General features: G+C 44.4%; 1 protein-coding gene across 2 annotated transcripts in view; it reads right to left on the reverse strand.

The window, feature by feature from the left end:
* LOC139057565 (snRNA-activating protein complex subunit 4-like) overlaps nucleotides 1-14882 on the reverse strand; it is a 55561-nt gene that overhangs the window by 16932 nt on the left and 23747 nt on the right. For both annotated transcript variants that reach the window (XM_070536007.1, XM_070536006.1), the window contains exons 7-9: nucleotides 12248-12403; nucleotides 7615-7770; nucleotides 4081-4332 (exon numbers count right to left, since the gene is read on the reverse strand). In XM_070536007.1, coding sequence (XP_070392108.1) covers nucleotides 4081-4332; nucleotides 7615-7770; nucleotides 12248-12403 — 564 coding nt within the window. The remainder of the gene's footprint in view (nucleotides 1-4080; nucleotides 4333-7614; nucleotides 7771-12247; nucleotides 12404-14882) is intronic.

Consider the following 14882-nt stretch of genomic DNA (forward strand, 5'->3'; position numbering starts at 1 on the left):
TGTCCATCCCTGATGCAAAGTAAACTTGTTGCATATTAATCCTTCTAAGACCACATTTATGATATTACATTCTCCCCAGTTACGCATAAGCTCTAGCTGAGATGTTTCGCTTGACAATCACGTCAAGCAAAAGACCTCTGTCTACTAGTACCAAGTTTCTTGGTGTAACCCTTGATAAGCACCTCATATTTAACCTTCGTGTCATATCACTGCTTCAAAAAGTTTCTTTCAGAATTCATGTAGTTATTAAAACATGTTTCTACTTTGACTCCCACATTACTTTGTCATTATATTATGCCTACATTCATAGTCATCTTTCTTATTGCGTATCATCCTGGGACAACACATAACACACATCTGAAACCTCTTCAGCCCTTACAAAATCAGGCTGTAAGACTTATGACATTTAGCCCATTTGTATGTTATTCTCCTCCCACATATAAAAATTTAAATGTCCTTCCTCTCTATGAGCTTTGTCATAAGCTATCAATCTTCATTTTTCATCTTCTACACAAAGAGGTAACTGCTGAAAATCTTATCAATACTAACAAAACCAGATTTGCAGAGCAACAAAGCCTACTACTCCCAAACGCTATAACTATGGGAAATAAATCTTTTTTTTTTTTTGTCGAGATATCAAACTGGAATAGCATTTCATGTGAATTCAAGTCATAATTTTCTTCATGGCATTCGTTTTCTTTTTTTACAACAAAGATTCTTGTTAGAAAATATACCTGGTTAATTGTTACAACACATCTTGTTGTTCTAGTTATCTTTATTGGTTTCTTTTTTGTCTCTTTCTCTCTTTCTTTTAGCCGAGTTATTATGCCAATGTCGTTTCTGAATTAGTCCGATGCTTCATTGTATAAAATGCTCTGTTTAAGTTATGTATAATATCTATAAGCAACTGACTGCTGCATGTTAAAATTTAACCCCCCCCACCTCCTCCCACCCGGCAGTTTAACTTTAGTACACCCTATCGTGCTATTTATTCTGTACCTGTTAAAAGGTACCACATTACTGTAATAAATCTGAAGACTAAGTACAGTGTAGAAAGGCACTGTCGACAGAAAGGAAAGAAAGCTATGGCAACAGAACTGAGCATAAGCAACAGAAAGAACGGTTAATTTTCAAAGCACAGCTGTAATGTTCTCCATATTTTGCGAGCATACTACTCATTATACTGATGGCTGTAAGAAAACGATACCTTGTGAAGACAAGAAAACGAAGCTCAGAAAGCAAATAGGTGTTTCTACTGTGCCAGGCCTTGCAATATTGCTAAAATACGTAAGGCAAACATTAGGTGCAAGATATGTCGAAAATATCATGTGGCGTCTGTGCTGAAGTAAAGAACTGACAGCACAGTGTAGAGCTGCTACTCCTGGTGAAAGTAAAATCCCGAAGAGAAAACTTCTACTTGCCAGTTTATGAACATCTCACAAAGCGTTTTTCTACAGACTGCAAGTGCATTAGCAGAAGGTAGAAAGCAATCACGTTATTGTCACATTCCGCTGGTGAAGGTGAAGGTGGTGAAAATAGGTGAAGCTGATGCATGTTCTCTGAAAATGGAGGGACCACTCATCTGACTCTATCCATAGACTTTCGACAGGGCTTGTTCTAATGCGCCAGTGGTAAGGCGGATACCCAGATGGTGGACGGGATCAACACTTTAGCACACTCGAGGCGGCGGAGTGATATACCGCGGCACCATAGTCCAATGGTGATCAAACTAGGCTCCTGTAAAGATTCAATAAACACTTCCTGTCACCATGTTGTGTGGGACAGGATTTTAAGTAAGTTCATTGTTTTTAGACATTTTGCTTTAAGACATTTTATGTGGGGAATGAAAGTAAGCCTGGAGTCAAGTATAACACCTAGAAACCTTTGCTCTTTGTTGACAGGTATTTAATGTCTGCACAGTTCCACAAAAGGGTCTGGAACCAGGTTTCTCTTTCTAGTAAAGTGAACACAAGAACTTTGGGGGGGTTGATTTTAAATACATTTTTGTCTGCCCACTTGGACACCTTGTTTAAGCCCTGCTGTACCTGTCTCTCACACACTGTAAGGTTGCAAGATTTGAAACCTATCTGTATGTCGTCTACATAGACTGAATAAAAGATAGATGGTAATGATGTACGAAGGGTGTTCATCTTAATGACAAAGAAGGTGCCACTGAGTAAGCCACCCTGGGGTACCCCAGTTTCTTGTATGAATGTACGCGACAGAGCATTACCTACATTCACCTGAAATTTACGGTTGTATAAGTAGCTTTCGATAATGTTTAACACGCTGCCGCGGATGCCCAGCGCCGACAGGTCGTGCAGAATTCCGTACCGCCTAGTTGTATCGGATGCCTTTTCCATATCAACAAACATGGATAAGAACGATTGTTTATGTACGAAGGCATTGCGAATGTTTGCGTCGATGCACACGAGATGGTCGTGTAGATCACCCTTCCCAAAAGCCACATCGAAATGGGTCAAGCATTTTGCTAGACTGTAGGAAATGTATGGGATGGCGATTGATCATTTTCTCAAGAAGCTTCCAAAGGCAGCTCGTAAGCGCTATTAGCCCTGACAACAAACTACAGGGGCCCTGCGAGTGCCGCTTGCGTGACGTCAGGGCACGGACTCGCACCTGTCGTCTGCTAAAGTTTGGGCAGTGTCCAGGCACCTTCTGCAGTGTTTTCGCTTCTTTCTGGACATGCCGCGCCATCTAGTGGCACTGCTGAGAAGTGTCCTCGCGTGGCCTTGAAAACGAGATGTTTGGCATGCCAGTGCCTGCGGACTCCTCGCTTGCCGCACACTCAGTGACCCAACTTAGCGAGGAGTTCATTGAAAAACAGCATATACCAAGTGCGTTAAAGTGTTGGTGTGAAAGGTGTTCGTTGAAAAGTGTAATATGTCCAGTGAATTTGTGGCGCAGCTCGCTGATACGTTGGGTTGCTGTCCTAGAGAAACCTTTGTGACGTGGCTTCGATTCCGCTCAGCATTGGAGGAATGTAAGGGATCTCTTTTGTCATTGTAAAGCAGCACATTCGCAGTGGCACCTATGCATTGCTCCAAGTTGGCATCTAGTGTACGGCTAACTCAGAGTGTGAGCTACTAGCACAAAAGCAAAGGCACGAGGAGAGACAAGACATAGCGCTGAAGCAGGAGTTAAGACACTGAAAAGAGCACCTTGCACTAGAAGTTAAATTGATCAGAAGTGAAAAATGGGTGAGCTGGTATGGACGGCATATGGTGGCACTGCTGAGAAGTTCGCACTGGGCCTCCAAGACGAGAAGCGTGGCACGTCAGTGCATGCAAATGCTGAGAATTATTCCCTTGCTTGCTGCACACTAAGTGACACATGCACAGTGACCCAAGTTGGCGAGAGGTTCATTCATTAAAGAACGGCACTTACAGAGTGCATTAATAGCACAGCTCATTAAAGAGTTGGCGTGAAAGCGCTCATTGAAAAGCGGCATATACCCAGCGCACTTGTGGCACAGCCTCCTAATGCATTTCGTTGCTGTCCGTGAGGAACCCTTATGATGTGGGTTCGTTTCTGCACAGCATCGAATAAATTTAAGGGATCTCTTTCGTCACTGTAGAGGCGGCAGATTCCCAAATGCACGTACCTAGTTACCCAAGTCTGCATCAAAGACATTCTTTGAAGACCAGTACAACATACCGTGTGGCACAAACCCAGTGCCCGGCATCAGCGTAAAAGGGTTTCTTTCAACAGCTGCACTTACCCCGTCTTGCCTCTACAGTGACCCATGTCAGCAGGAAAGAGGATCGTTGAAGAGCGACATGCACGTACACACTGCCGCATACTCAACGACCCAAGCTGGTCCGATGGTTGGTTTCGAACCCTGTTACCTCAGCAGAGCAGCTCGATGCAGTACCCGTTTGAACACGGACTACCCAGTGAACCAGGTAGGCGGGAAAACAGGTACAAACATACAGACAACCAGATAGATATCACATGAGAAGTGTATGAAGTACCTGAAGAATCCTAATGCATTAAAGATCTACTCTTGGCTAGCATGCCACACTGGGGCATTGGCCAGCCTACTTGCAGCAGTGTGGTTACCTTTGCTATCATCAGTGCAGCATGCCTCAGCCTTGGAGTGCAGAGCCGGTGGATGATGCGTCGGAACACCTCCTGGCGTCTTTGCAGGCCCATAAAGCGGGCGCGCTTTGCTGCACTCACAGGGACTGCAAGGTCTGGCTGGGTGCGCTGCAGGTCGGCCACGGTTGGGTGCTTGGTGCCCAGTGTCACGCTTAGCTGCCGGTAACGCGCCAGGGACGAATCGGCGGTCCGCCAGGGCATCCCCTCTGCCACCTGCACCAAGAGGGCCAGTCGTCCCAAGGAGAAGCATTGAAGCCAAGGACGGCAGTCGTAACCAAGGCTTTTTTCCGTGACATGGTTCCCTCTCTTGGCCACCACTGCTCTAGTTCGCTACATCCCATTTCTTAAGTAGCAGGCAAAGCGACAAAGGCTAGAGCGGCTTCTCTTACTGCTCGTATTTGCGATTGAAGAGTAGTGTGTCACAAATAAAAAGAAGACATAGGTGTGCATCACATAATTCAATGTAATGTTAGGTTTTGCACTTTTATGCCACAAAATAAATATTATTACGTAGAAAGAGTTACAAATATGAGCCTACTTACCACCAAATGAGCAGAGTTACACTTTTTTGTGACGAACTGCCAAACAGCATACCCCTTGTAATCAAAGCCTAGTGCATCGCATACTAGAAGCACGAAGGCGCCCAAATAAAACACGATTAGACATAACCTTCTGTCCACAAGTTCTAGTTATGTTGCAAAAAGCGTTGCAGATCAAAAACAAGTGCACTGCAAAGCACGCGGAGTGAGACCCTCTATGACTATGTCATTTGCCTGGCAACGTAGCGTTGCCTGCTAAGTATAAAACAAAGTACAGGCGGCAAGATTCCTGACCGCCGTGCCACCTGCATGCAGCGTGGCATATTGGAAATGGAATACACTGTCCAGCACTGTGCAGGCTGATGCGGGCTGATGTCGCATTTTATTCAAGAGTTTTCGCTGCGTGCTGCATATTGGAGTGCACGTGTTGAATCTGCAACTATCAGTGACATCCTGTATTTCTTTTGCATCCTATTGACGAGGGCGAGCACTTGTAGCCCACAGTAATGTTTGTTATACCTATGAAAACTAGTGCAGTACAACACTGAACCTTTTGCCTGATGCAGTCAAAGCTTCTTGTTGCCTTCTTGTTTAATACGTTGATGTTTCTTGTTTTGTTTACGTGTAGGATTCAAGTACACTGTCCTAAATAACCAATTCACGTGGCTGCTCTCATGAAATTCACGAATTGAGAGATCAGTGACAAGGCAGAAATGAAAACTGCATCCTGTGAGGTATACTGTATTTTCCAGTCTATAAGTCACACCTTTGCATAAGAAGCCAACAAACACTGACACCAAGGACAACATAGGGGAAATTACTTGTGCTTAATAAATGGAATAAAGAAACAATATATTAATGGAAATGAAAGCGGATGAAAAAACAACTTGTCGCAGGTGGGGAATGATCCCACAGCCTTTGCATTTCCTGTGTGATGCTCTACTAATTAAGCTACCGCGGCGCCGTTTTCCCATCCAATTTCTTGCGTATTTAAGTTTCCTAGTAAAACCCTGGGAATGTTAGCCAGCGCCACCACTCACACACCTTGGCAACGGATGTAGATCCCATTCTCGTGACACTTGCGGCAGAAAGGATGTCGCAGCAACATCAGAACATCAGAAACTTGTCATCTGTCATGTAGTGTCTTTCCTTTCCAGGCTCTGTCACCGCAGAAAAAATTTGATTTTATGTATGTGCCATTTCAAGTTGCTATGTTGAGTACTGTTATCAACAAATTTTTCTTACACAGAAGGGACTGCATGCGAGAGCTTTGCTACAAAGGCTGTCAGTCTAGCATTGAATGACTTGTCTTTTGTGTCAATCTCCTAGAACATAGTGCAAGGAGCTCTGGCTTATTATGTCTATGTATAAAAAGTCTATGTCTATTAGTCTATTAAGACTATAATAGATTAAGACTATAATAGACTATAAAAAGTCTATTAAGTCTATGTATAAAAAAGTCCGTTAATTCGAACGCGAGAAGGTTCCCTCACGGATAATTCGAACTACGCTCACCTGGCACACAGCCAGAGAAAAGCGCCTAATGCCTACACACAAGGCTGTATTGCCTCCGAAACGGAGAGAACGGCGAGAGAAGGCAAAATCGGAAAAAAATCTAACCGACGCGGGGTCAGCCAGAAGGCAGTGGCGGCTGCCGCCTATCCGTTCTACATAACTTCCAAGACTTCTTGCCCGTTGCGAATCTCGGAGGCTTTGCAAATCTTCTACAGCTGCTAATGTTGTGCGGAGATGGCACGGCAAGCGCCAAAACACAGCGAATCAAGTACGTCGCAGTTGCGCTTGCAATCAAGAACCAACGAATCAGGGCCTTCGCCACCTTCACATGTTCAGCGTCTTTGTCTCGGCAGTCTTCATCGGTTGTGCACCTCTGTTTTCAGCTTAGGAGGTATCGGCCGTCGCGAATCATTGTGATAGTGTTAAGCCTCGGCTAACGTTCGTTTCGGTGGACATCGGTGGTGTGGCACAGTCGGACCCAGAGCTTCGACTTGAAGATGGCATGTGCCCGCGGCACACGCCATCACTTTCTGACACGCCAAATTTCTGACATGCCCTACTGCTTCTAAATCGCAGTGTACTGTTGCTCTCCTTCACTTTCGTCAGTTCGAACTTTCGTTAATTCGAACTGAAGCGGCTTCCCCTTGCGGTTCGAATTAACGAGCTTTTACTGTAGTGCAGAGAGCAACCAAACTTGGTGATAAGCCACTTTATTAGATGTGGAACCAAAAACCTTACAAAATGAAAAATGCTTATTTTCGTGGAAAATCTTGATTTTAGCCCCTCCCCACCCCCCTTTATCGCTCAGTTCAAACTGAGACATTCAATGTCTAGAGGGGAGTGGAAGTTCCTGCCACGAAAATACCATTGCCTGCTCTTTGCGTTGCCTGAGCTGTTAGCAGCTCTCGAAGCACAGTGAAAAATAGGACAGCACAGAATATTTTACAAGCACTGCGCGCAAAGTTTGCACTAAATTGCACACCCACACAGTCATCTGCTTCCCCTCTCTTATGCAGTTTCCTGCACTCGCGCCAAGTTTGCCCGATTTTAGCTTTCGTGCCAGCTCATCCTTCACGACTTAATACTGGCGCTTGGTGCGGTGCTTGTTGAACAGAACCAGGTATATCCTCACAGCCTCTATTAACGTCTCCTCTGTTCCATGACTTGACTACATCCTTTTGAGATGACTGTGAGATCCTGAGCTTGAATGCGGTTGGCATCATTTGTAGACTGCCATGAGGGACGACTCAGTTGTTTACTCGCATTCTGATTGGCCCACAAGGGACTCCGGCAGCAGAAATCGGTCTGGAAACGATTGGCGCGGAGAGGGCCTTTCCAACGAAATTTGTCACTGCTGCCGAATGGGATTCTGCACTGCTCTGGACACTGTACGTCTCAATGCAGACGTGCCTTTTAAGAGGAGTCCGCTCTTGGAGCTCACCTTGGACCACTGGGCGACTCCATGTTTCTGCACCAACTGCAACAGGCAGTAGTCCTCATCAGGAGTGTACAGTCCCGACATAATCCTAGGGGCAAAGTGATCCTTGTAGTGGTCCCTGCACTGGCCAGCTGTACGGCAAGGAAGTAGGGTTGCCACCTGCAACCATCGTCACCATATTGGTCAGCTGCTACTGAAAGGATGGTAAAAACAATGGCAGCACGTTTGGCATAGCAAGCTTTGCAACTCCAGTTTTTCCATTCAAATGCATGCAAAATGTGTAATGCTTTCGTAATGCTTTCAATAGCAGGCATTTATCAAGTATCCATCGTACTTAAGAGAGAAAGCCAGATTCTAAGGCGATCATTTGTGCAGTGCAAAATTTTTATTTATGGCCAGAAATGGTAAAATGAGGCAAAAAATTTTAAGTGCAACATTTACTATGTCTCAACTCTGCACCAAAAACATATCTCAAGAGTCTGTAGACTACGCCTGTTGGTTGTCCAGCTTGTGCGAAATTGCTACATTGTTAATACGAGCTTTGCAAAAGTCCAATTGCCAAATTATTGGAATATAATTCAGAGCAATGTATAATGCAGCAATTTGGTTGATTTACACAACCAAACAGATGTAGTAAACAGTATTATATTGGTTTTTATTGCCAAGCTAGAGTGTTAAACTTAATATTTTATTCCTTTCTCACAAAACCCTAAACCATTTTTCAAAAATTCTCCCAACAGATCGGAGATTGGAACTACTTTCTAAGAATGTAACAAAGAGAGAGAGAGAGTGAGATTCAAATGAGAGAAAGGCACGGAGGTTAACCAGAGTTAAAGCCTCCGGTTTGCTATCCTTCACTAGGGGAGGGGAAAAGGGAAGTAAAGATGGGAAGAAGAGTGAGGACAAAAAGAAAGGCGTGAATGTAAGAACCTCCCTAAAAGTTGTTTAGAGGACCCCAAACAAAACAACTTCTCTGCTCCTGCATCTTGAGACAGGTACTAGAGTTAAAAAGTTCTCAAGGCAAAACAATGTACAGCTCCTATGATTTAAAACAGAGTAGAGAGCTGGGCTTAGTTGGTACAGATTCAATTGCTACTATTATACTGCTTCATAACTAAACTCTCTAAACACTGCCGTTGACTTTCACTTTGACTCACTCATGCCAACACAAAATTTGTAAAATGTGAAATGAGAAGATGACAGGTAGATTATAAAATAATTTATTTATAAGCCCCAAGTACCATTTCTGCGTTGTGCAGTGAACAAGCCGCAAAGATTTTCATTGAATAACAGCCCTGAAAGCCAACATCAAATGCTTGGGCTTTCCTGTTTTGCTTTCTAGGCACACATACACTAACTGGCCAATGGTTGCTGGCCACAGATTGAAATTCCACCTTCCTTGAAAACTAGGTGATCTCTATAACTCAAGACTTCTTTAGGGTTATAGCGCAGCTCAGAAAGAGCAAAAGGGAACGTGGAAGAGGTAATGAAAGGACACGGAGAACAGAGTGGGCGCCAACTTCCAACTGATGGTTTATTTTGCGACTCAGAAGGCTACTTATACACTTGGCAAACCATGTGACATCAAGAGATTACACAAAACCAAGCAACAAAACCGATAGTAACTATGTGAAAGCATATTCAGACAGCCTGTGGCTGCAGTCAGAGATATGCCAATTCGTTGCTTGATAATGATAATGAAGGTGAGCTTACACATGCATGGCCCAGACCTACGATAGCCTTTGCTTCGCTGATTTCTCTTGAGAGCTGATTACGACTACGACCTAGAATAATGCATTCCTCCGAGATAGGTTCGCAACCACACGTTTTTCAGTGCTGCGCAAGAAACCCCCCAGCTGTTAATACAATTCTTAGCATTGTAACCATGTTCATGCAGCCTGTCATTCAGACATCGGCCAGTTTGACCAACGTAACGTCTTCCACACTTGAGTGGAAAACAATAAACAACACAAAACTTCATTACCCCTTCCACCTTCCTTTTTGCTCTTTCTGAGCTGCACTACAAGCCTAAAAAAGTCATGACTTACCAACTCGCCCAAACTGCCACACCTTTGACCTTCTATAATTCAACCTCTCTTGATTATTGGCCAAAAAATGATCCTTTTGACTAGTTCAAGCTTCAAATCTAACTTGCTGTATTGCACTTCTATATTTACCTACTTGTTGTGTATGTTATATTTATATTGCATTCCCCCCACCATGCAAAAAGTATTTTTTGGCGAGTTTGTTGGTCCAAAAGACCTGTGTCTCAGCCTAGACGGGGTCTTTAACCTTTTAATTGGCAAGAAAGACTTGATCTGAAATGCCTTTATTGCTTTATTTCTTCTCGATGTTGTTCAAATACGTACCAAATAAAATATGAAAGGGTTTCTCTGAAAACGAAAAGAGATAAAGTGTCAAAAATATTGTTGACCAGATGGTTAGAGGCGAATGTATGGTCCAAAACTTGTGTTTGGTGCTTGCTTTGACAAGGTAAATGCATGTTTTCGGGATGCACCTCTATGAAGAACAAAAAAACATAATAGCTTTCTGCAACAAAGGAAAAAAATTTCACACTAGCGATTATATGACCACCACGTCCGCTAAGACAATACAGACGAGGTCTTCAAGTCTTGTCACTAAAACATCTGCTGCTGCTCACGATCGACATTTTTGTGACTACTACTGTTGAGCACGTACATAAATTAAGGTAAATTGAAAGGCACAGACCAATATTACGTTTTGTCTAGTGTTTGCAGATATTTTTGTAAGGTCAACAATATTGTTGAGCTGCCAGTTAAAAGGCTAAGGAAATAAAGTGATATGGTGCCATATGATGCTCGCCAACTTCCACCTGATATAGCTAGAAGATGCTGGTCTTTAAGTTTCAGAAACTTTACTACTCCAGGTATGTCTGTCGTTTAAGCCTACTGAGGTGTTTTGGTACCGGCCCCACGCCCAGCAGCTATATATACTTTTCGTTGGCAGGCAGAGAGCAACTCCTTTCCAGCCTGTTACACGCGAATACAAAAGCATGTGCTGCAGTTTCTGCAGTGCTTTTTAGAGAGCATCATGTGTGTTCCCAACAATTTAAGAGGCCACTATGGCGACTTGCGGGGAGTTCTCGTTGGAAAAAAATCACTGACAATTACGATACTTCGTGATGCAAAATTTGAGTGCAGCTCCATACGTGTTTTCATTTCACTACATATTGGCTGGCACGGACAATCTGCCTCGTGTGGCACATTGCAAACAGAGCAAAGCCTGGCGCAATTGGCTCGCTAATTGGGTGGTCACGAGAAGCAGATGCGGGTGATGTGTGGGCTTGATTCACAGGCAAGCCACCACAGGCAGACCTCCCAGATGACGCACCCTGCTCTGGCGGCATCTCGTAGCCATCGTCGCCGCAGTGCACCTCTTGCAAGGCACTGCACTTTTCTTCTGATGTTTTCGCCCTACCCTCCTCCACTTCTCACCTCACGCTTCCACTGCACTCTCCTCCTCCACTTTCCTCCTTTCTCTCACTGCATTTTTCATCCCCCGCTGTGCTCTGCATTCGCTCTTCCATCCGCTGCATGTCTCTGCTCGGTTGCCACAGGAATAGGCGCTCTAATATAGTGTCACGTGGTGGTGACGTTGAAGCACTTTGAAAGTCCAGAAATCATCCTGACACGAGAGATGTGACTACTTCCCTTGACACCAGCCTTGGTAGCTTTAGTGGCTATGGCATTGCACTGCCGAGTTCAACGAGACGGGTTCAACCCTGGTTGCGGCAGCCGCATTTTGATGGGAGCAAAGCGCAAGTTAAAGAACTCCGGGTGGTAAAAATTAATTCGAAGTCTCCCACTATGGAGCGTGTCATAATCAGATTGTGATTTTGCCACATAAAACCTCACAATTCAATTATTATTTTTTACTTCCATTGAGCACAACTTCAACATTTGGGGCAAAACGCATGCTTATTTTGTCCAAAACGCAATGGTCCTATAGAGTATGCGGGGATGCCACAACAAGTGCACTTTCATCTGTGAAATTAGAGTAAGACAAGCATCTGGCAACTAACTAAACATGGAGCCATCCAGAGAAAGTCGCCCAGCAAGCGTGTGACGTGCTCTTGGCTAAGCAACCAAAAAACAGTGCACACCAAGCTGCCGGCATGGCTCTTACCATAGAGTTTTTCATAATTACCTGGGGGGAGATCTGGCACTGCTATGCTTTTGCACGCGTGCAAATGCTAGGAAGTGGTGACTTCAGACTGGCATATTTGTTGGGGAGGCAAACACTACACATTGAAGGCACATTTTGCTAGCAGCATTTTATCTGTCACAATGGTTTGTTCTTTAGTAAACAGCATGTAAAATTGAGATTCTTTAGTGTAATAATGTAAAACGATTTCTTGATTAAACCACAACAGTTAGCGGTGGGTTGAGCAACAACAATGGGCATTCGCCAAGTTTGTACTATCGGTACCGTAAATTTGGGAGCACGTGCACACAATAGGGATCAAACTTAATGCATGTCTCTCCTCACACAGATGGTGGTGCTTGAATTCCCTCTAGATAGCATTGCCAGAAACTAGGCCCCTGGCAATCGTGCAAAGTATCCAGCACTGCCCCCTGCACAAAGAGAGACCTGCCTTTGGCCAGCCACCCTCTCCGTAGATTTGCATGGCCATGAGGAGCATGATATCTTCCTCGATGGCCCAGGGACCATGGAGCATCTCGGGGTGCATGGACCGTTTGTAGTGGTTCATCACCTGCCTCATGGACCGGCTGCCCATGAAGTGCGCCACCTGTGAGAACCAGAAAGTGTGGCAAAGGCATAGCCAGAAACCACGATAAAGGTCTCCCCAACAAAGGAAATTGGCCGACGAATGCACCACTGATCAAGCTGGGCCAGGAGCAGTGCACAACATCAAACAAGCCTGATGGTGAGTAACCCATTGACAAGTGAATAAGAAAAAAAATTGGCGATGCGTCCACCCTTCAGAGATGATTGGCAACTTTAATGTTACAGTCAAATTTTGTTGATTCGAACTTAAAGGGGCCAGAAAATTTGTTTGAATTAAAGGAAGCTTGAGGAAGGGAGGACTTACGTGCAGCCCTGCATTAGGAAGCTCATGTGCACCTAGCCAAAACACAAATGACGAGTTCTGAAGTGTGGCTTCTCGGCAATAAAACACGTGCTGCCGTGAAGCCACAGTTCTGAGCAAAATTTTCACTGCTGTGAAGTCGACACCCTAAGAAAAAATTTGCATATAATGTGCAACCCGACTTCACTGTTGACTTTTTCTGAATTTTTGGCACAGGTTATATTCACCATGATACAGTAACTGCAACAAGAGACGGGTGCAGCAGCTGGTGCATGGCCGCACTACCGGGTCGCAAGCACCACCTGCCGAGTTGGTACACTACTGAGAGCACAGTTGGCGTCGCGGTTGTTCAAATTATTCATCACAAATGCTTACACATTCTATTTACAAGGCATTTTAACACATTGAAATACACATAATTCTGTCAGGACTAAAGCGTCAGTTTGAACTAAGCCAGTTTATATTAATGAGATTCCACTGTATTAGCAATTTATCTTACCATTGGTGGGTAATTTTTGATGTCATGTTTTATACAGTTAAACCTCAATATAACGAACTTCGATATAATAAAATTCATGATATAACAAGGTATTTAACTTCTTGGTATATTTTTTCGATAGAACACCATGCATTGTGAGCCTCAATATAACGAAGTGTGTTTATAAATGATTTCAATATAAAAAAATTTCACTCCTGCGACAAAAGTAGGCCGAGGCGATAAATGGAAACTGCCACAGACACAGATGATCAAATGGTTGAATTACATGCCGGTGCTTGCTTCTTGAATCGCACGTGGCACGGCAGAGAGCAGGCGCTGAAGCAGAGCAGAGTAGCAGCAGGATGCTCGTGCCATCATATTTCACATAAAGTTCAAGTGCAATCCGATCTTGCCTCACCCCATAAGTTGTGGGTGCAAGGGAAGGCATGCGAGGGTAAGTAAAGGAGGACAACGGCTTGATGCGTGCCATAATAAGCAAGGGGAGGGAGCAAGTGCGTAGTAATAAGATAACACACACTGGGAGGAGCGGGTGGAAGCGGAGGGAAGGTGAGCACGCGTCTCTTCCTCAAGTACTGCTTCGGCTAGACATAGCTGTCATACACGGCTCGTGCACAACTCCCTTGGAGGAAATCTGCGACTGGAGCAAAGACTGGGCTAGCCGAGATAGCCGTGGCTCCATATGCGCTGTCTTGTCTTTCTATGCGTAGAGTGCTGGAGGTCACGTGACCTAGAGTTTCAGAGACGCACCGAAGTGAGAGGTAGACAAAGTGTTTGTTCCCCTCCACCTGCGCTCTTTGTGATGGCCTCGTCCCACTGCGGGCAACACTGATCAGCCACGGCTGGAGGAGTTGCCGCAAAAGCTTTGCAAGCTTTGCTTCGTACCGCCGATGTGAAAATATCGTTGACTCGGCATGAAACCGTATCCTTGGTCAATGACTCTCAAATCTGACCAAATGATTATTTTTTGTCACTGAAGTTAATATTTTTTTTAGATTGCCCAATAATTCAGAAAATTTTACATCTCATTCGATGTAAGAAAAATGTCAGTGACTGTACTTATTGCATAAAAGGTTGAATTTCAATATAATGAAATTTCCATATAACGAAGTAAAGTTGACTTAGTTATATGGAGGTTTAAATGTAAATGAAAATTTGTGAGGGCGAACATGGTCACATGGTCGAATTACATGCGACTGCTTGTGAACGCACCTCTGTAAATCATGCGCCACACAACAGAGAGCAGCTGCCAAAGCATAGCAGCAGGACCCTCTTCCCATCAGGATAAGATCTTATCGTGCCCAAGTGCCATTTGCTGTGCAGGCGAGGAAAGGCGTGCAAGTTTGAGCCGAGAGGACGGCAGATTGATGCGTGCCCCCTCCTTTCCATTAATGGCCAACTACAACGAAACTTCACTTGGGCTAAATTGACGATAAATGCCTAGTGTATACTCTCGGTGTAATATTGGCAAAGTCACAGGGCTGGTAAATACCTAATTTTGTTATTAGCAGCTATTAAATCGCACCTATGCAGACGAAGCGTGCACTTGGCGGCAAAGGGGTAGCGATGCGGATATGGCAAATATTGAAGAACTGTACACAACTGTTGATCTCCCAGTTGCACCAAGGCAGCCAGATGCATTACTCGCTCATTATTTGCGAGTTGACAGGCATCTCTCTCAGC

The sequence above is a fragment of the Dermacentor albipictus genome, chromosome 3 (assembly GCF_038994185.2).
Source record: "Dermacentor albipictus isolate Rhodes 1998 colony chromosome 3, USDA_Dalb.pri_finalv2, whole genome shotgun sequence".
Taxonomy (NCBI): Eukaryota; Metazoa; Arthropoda; class Arachnida; order Ixodida; family Ixodidae; genus Dermacentor; species Dermacentor albipictus.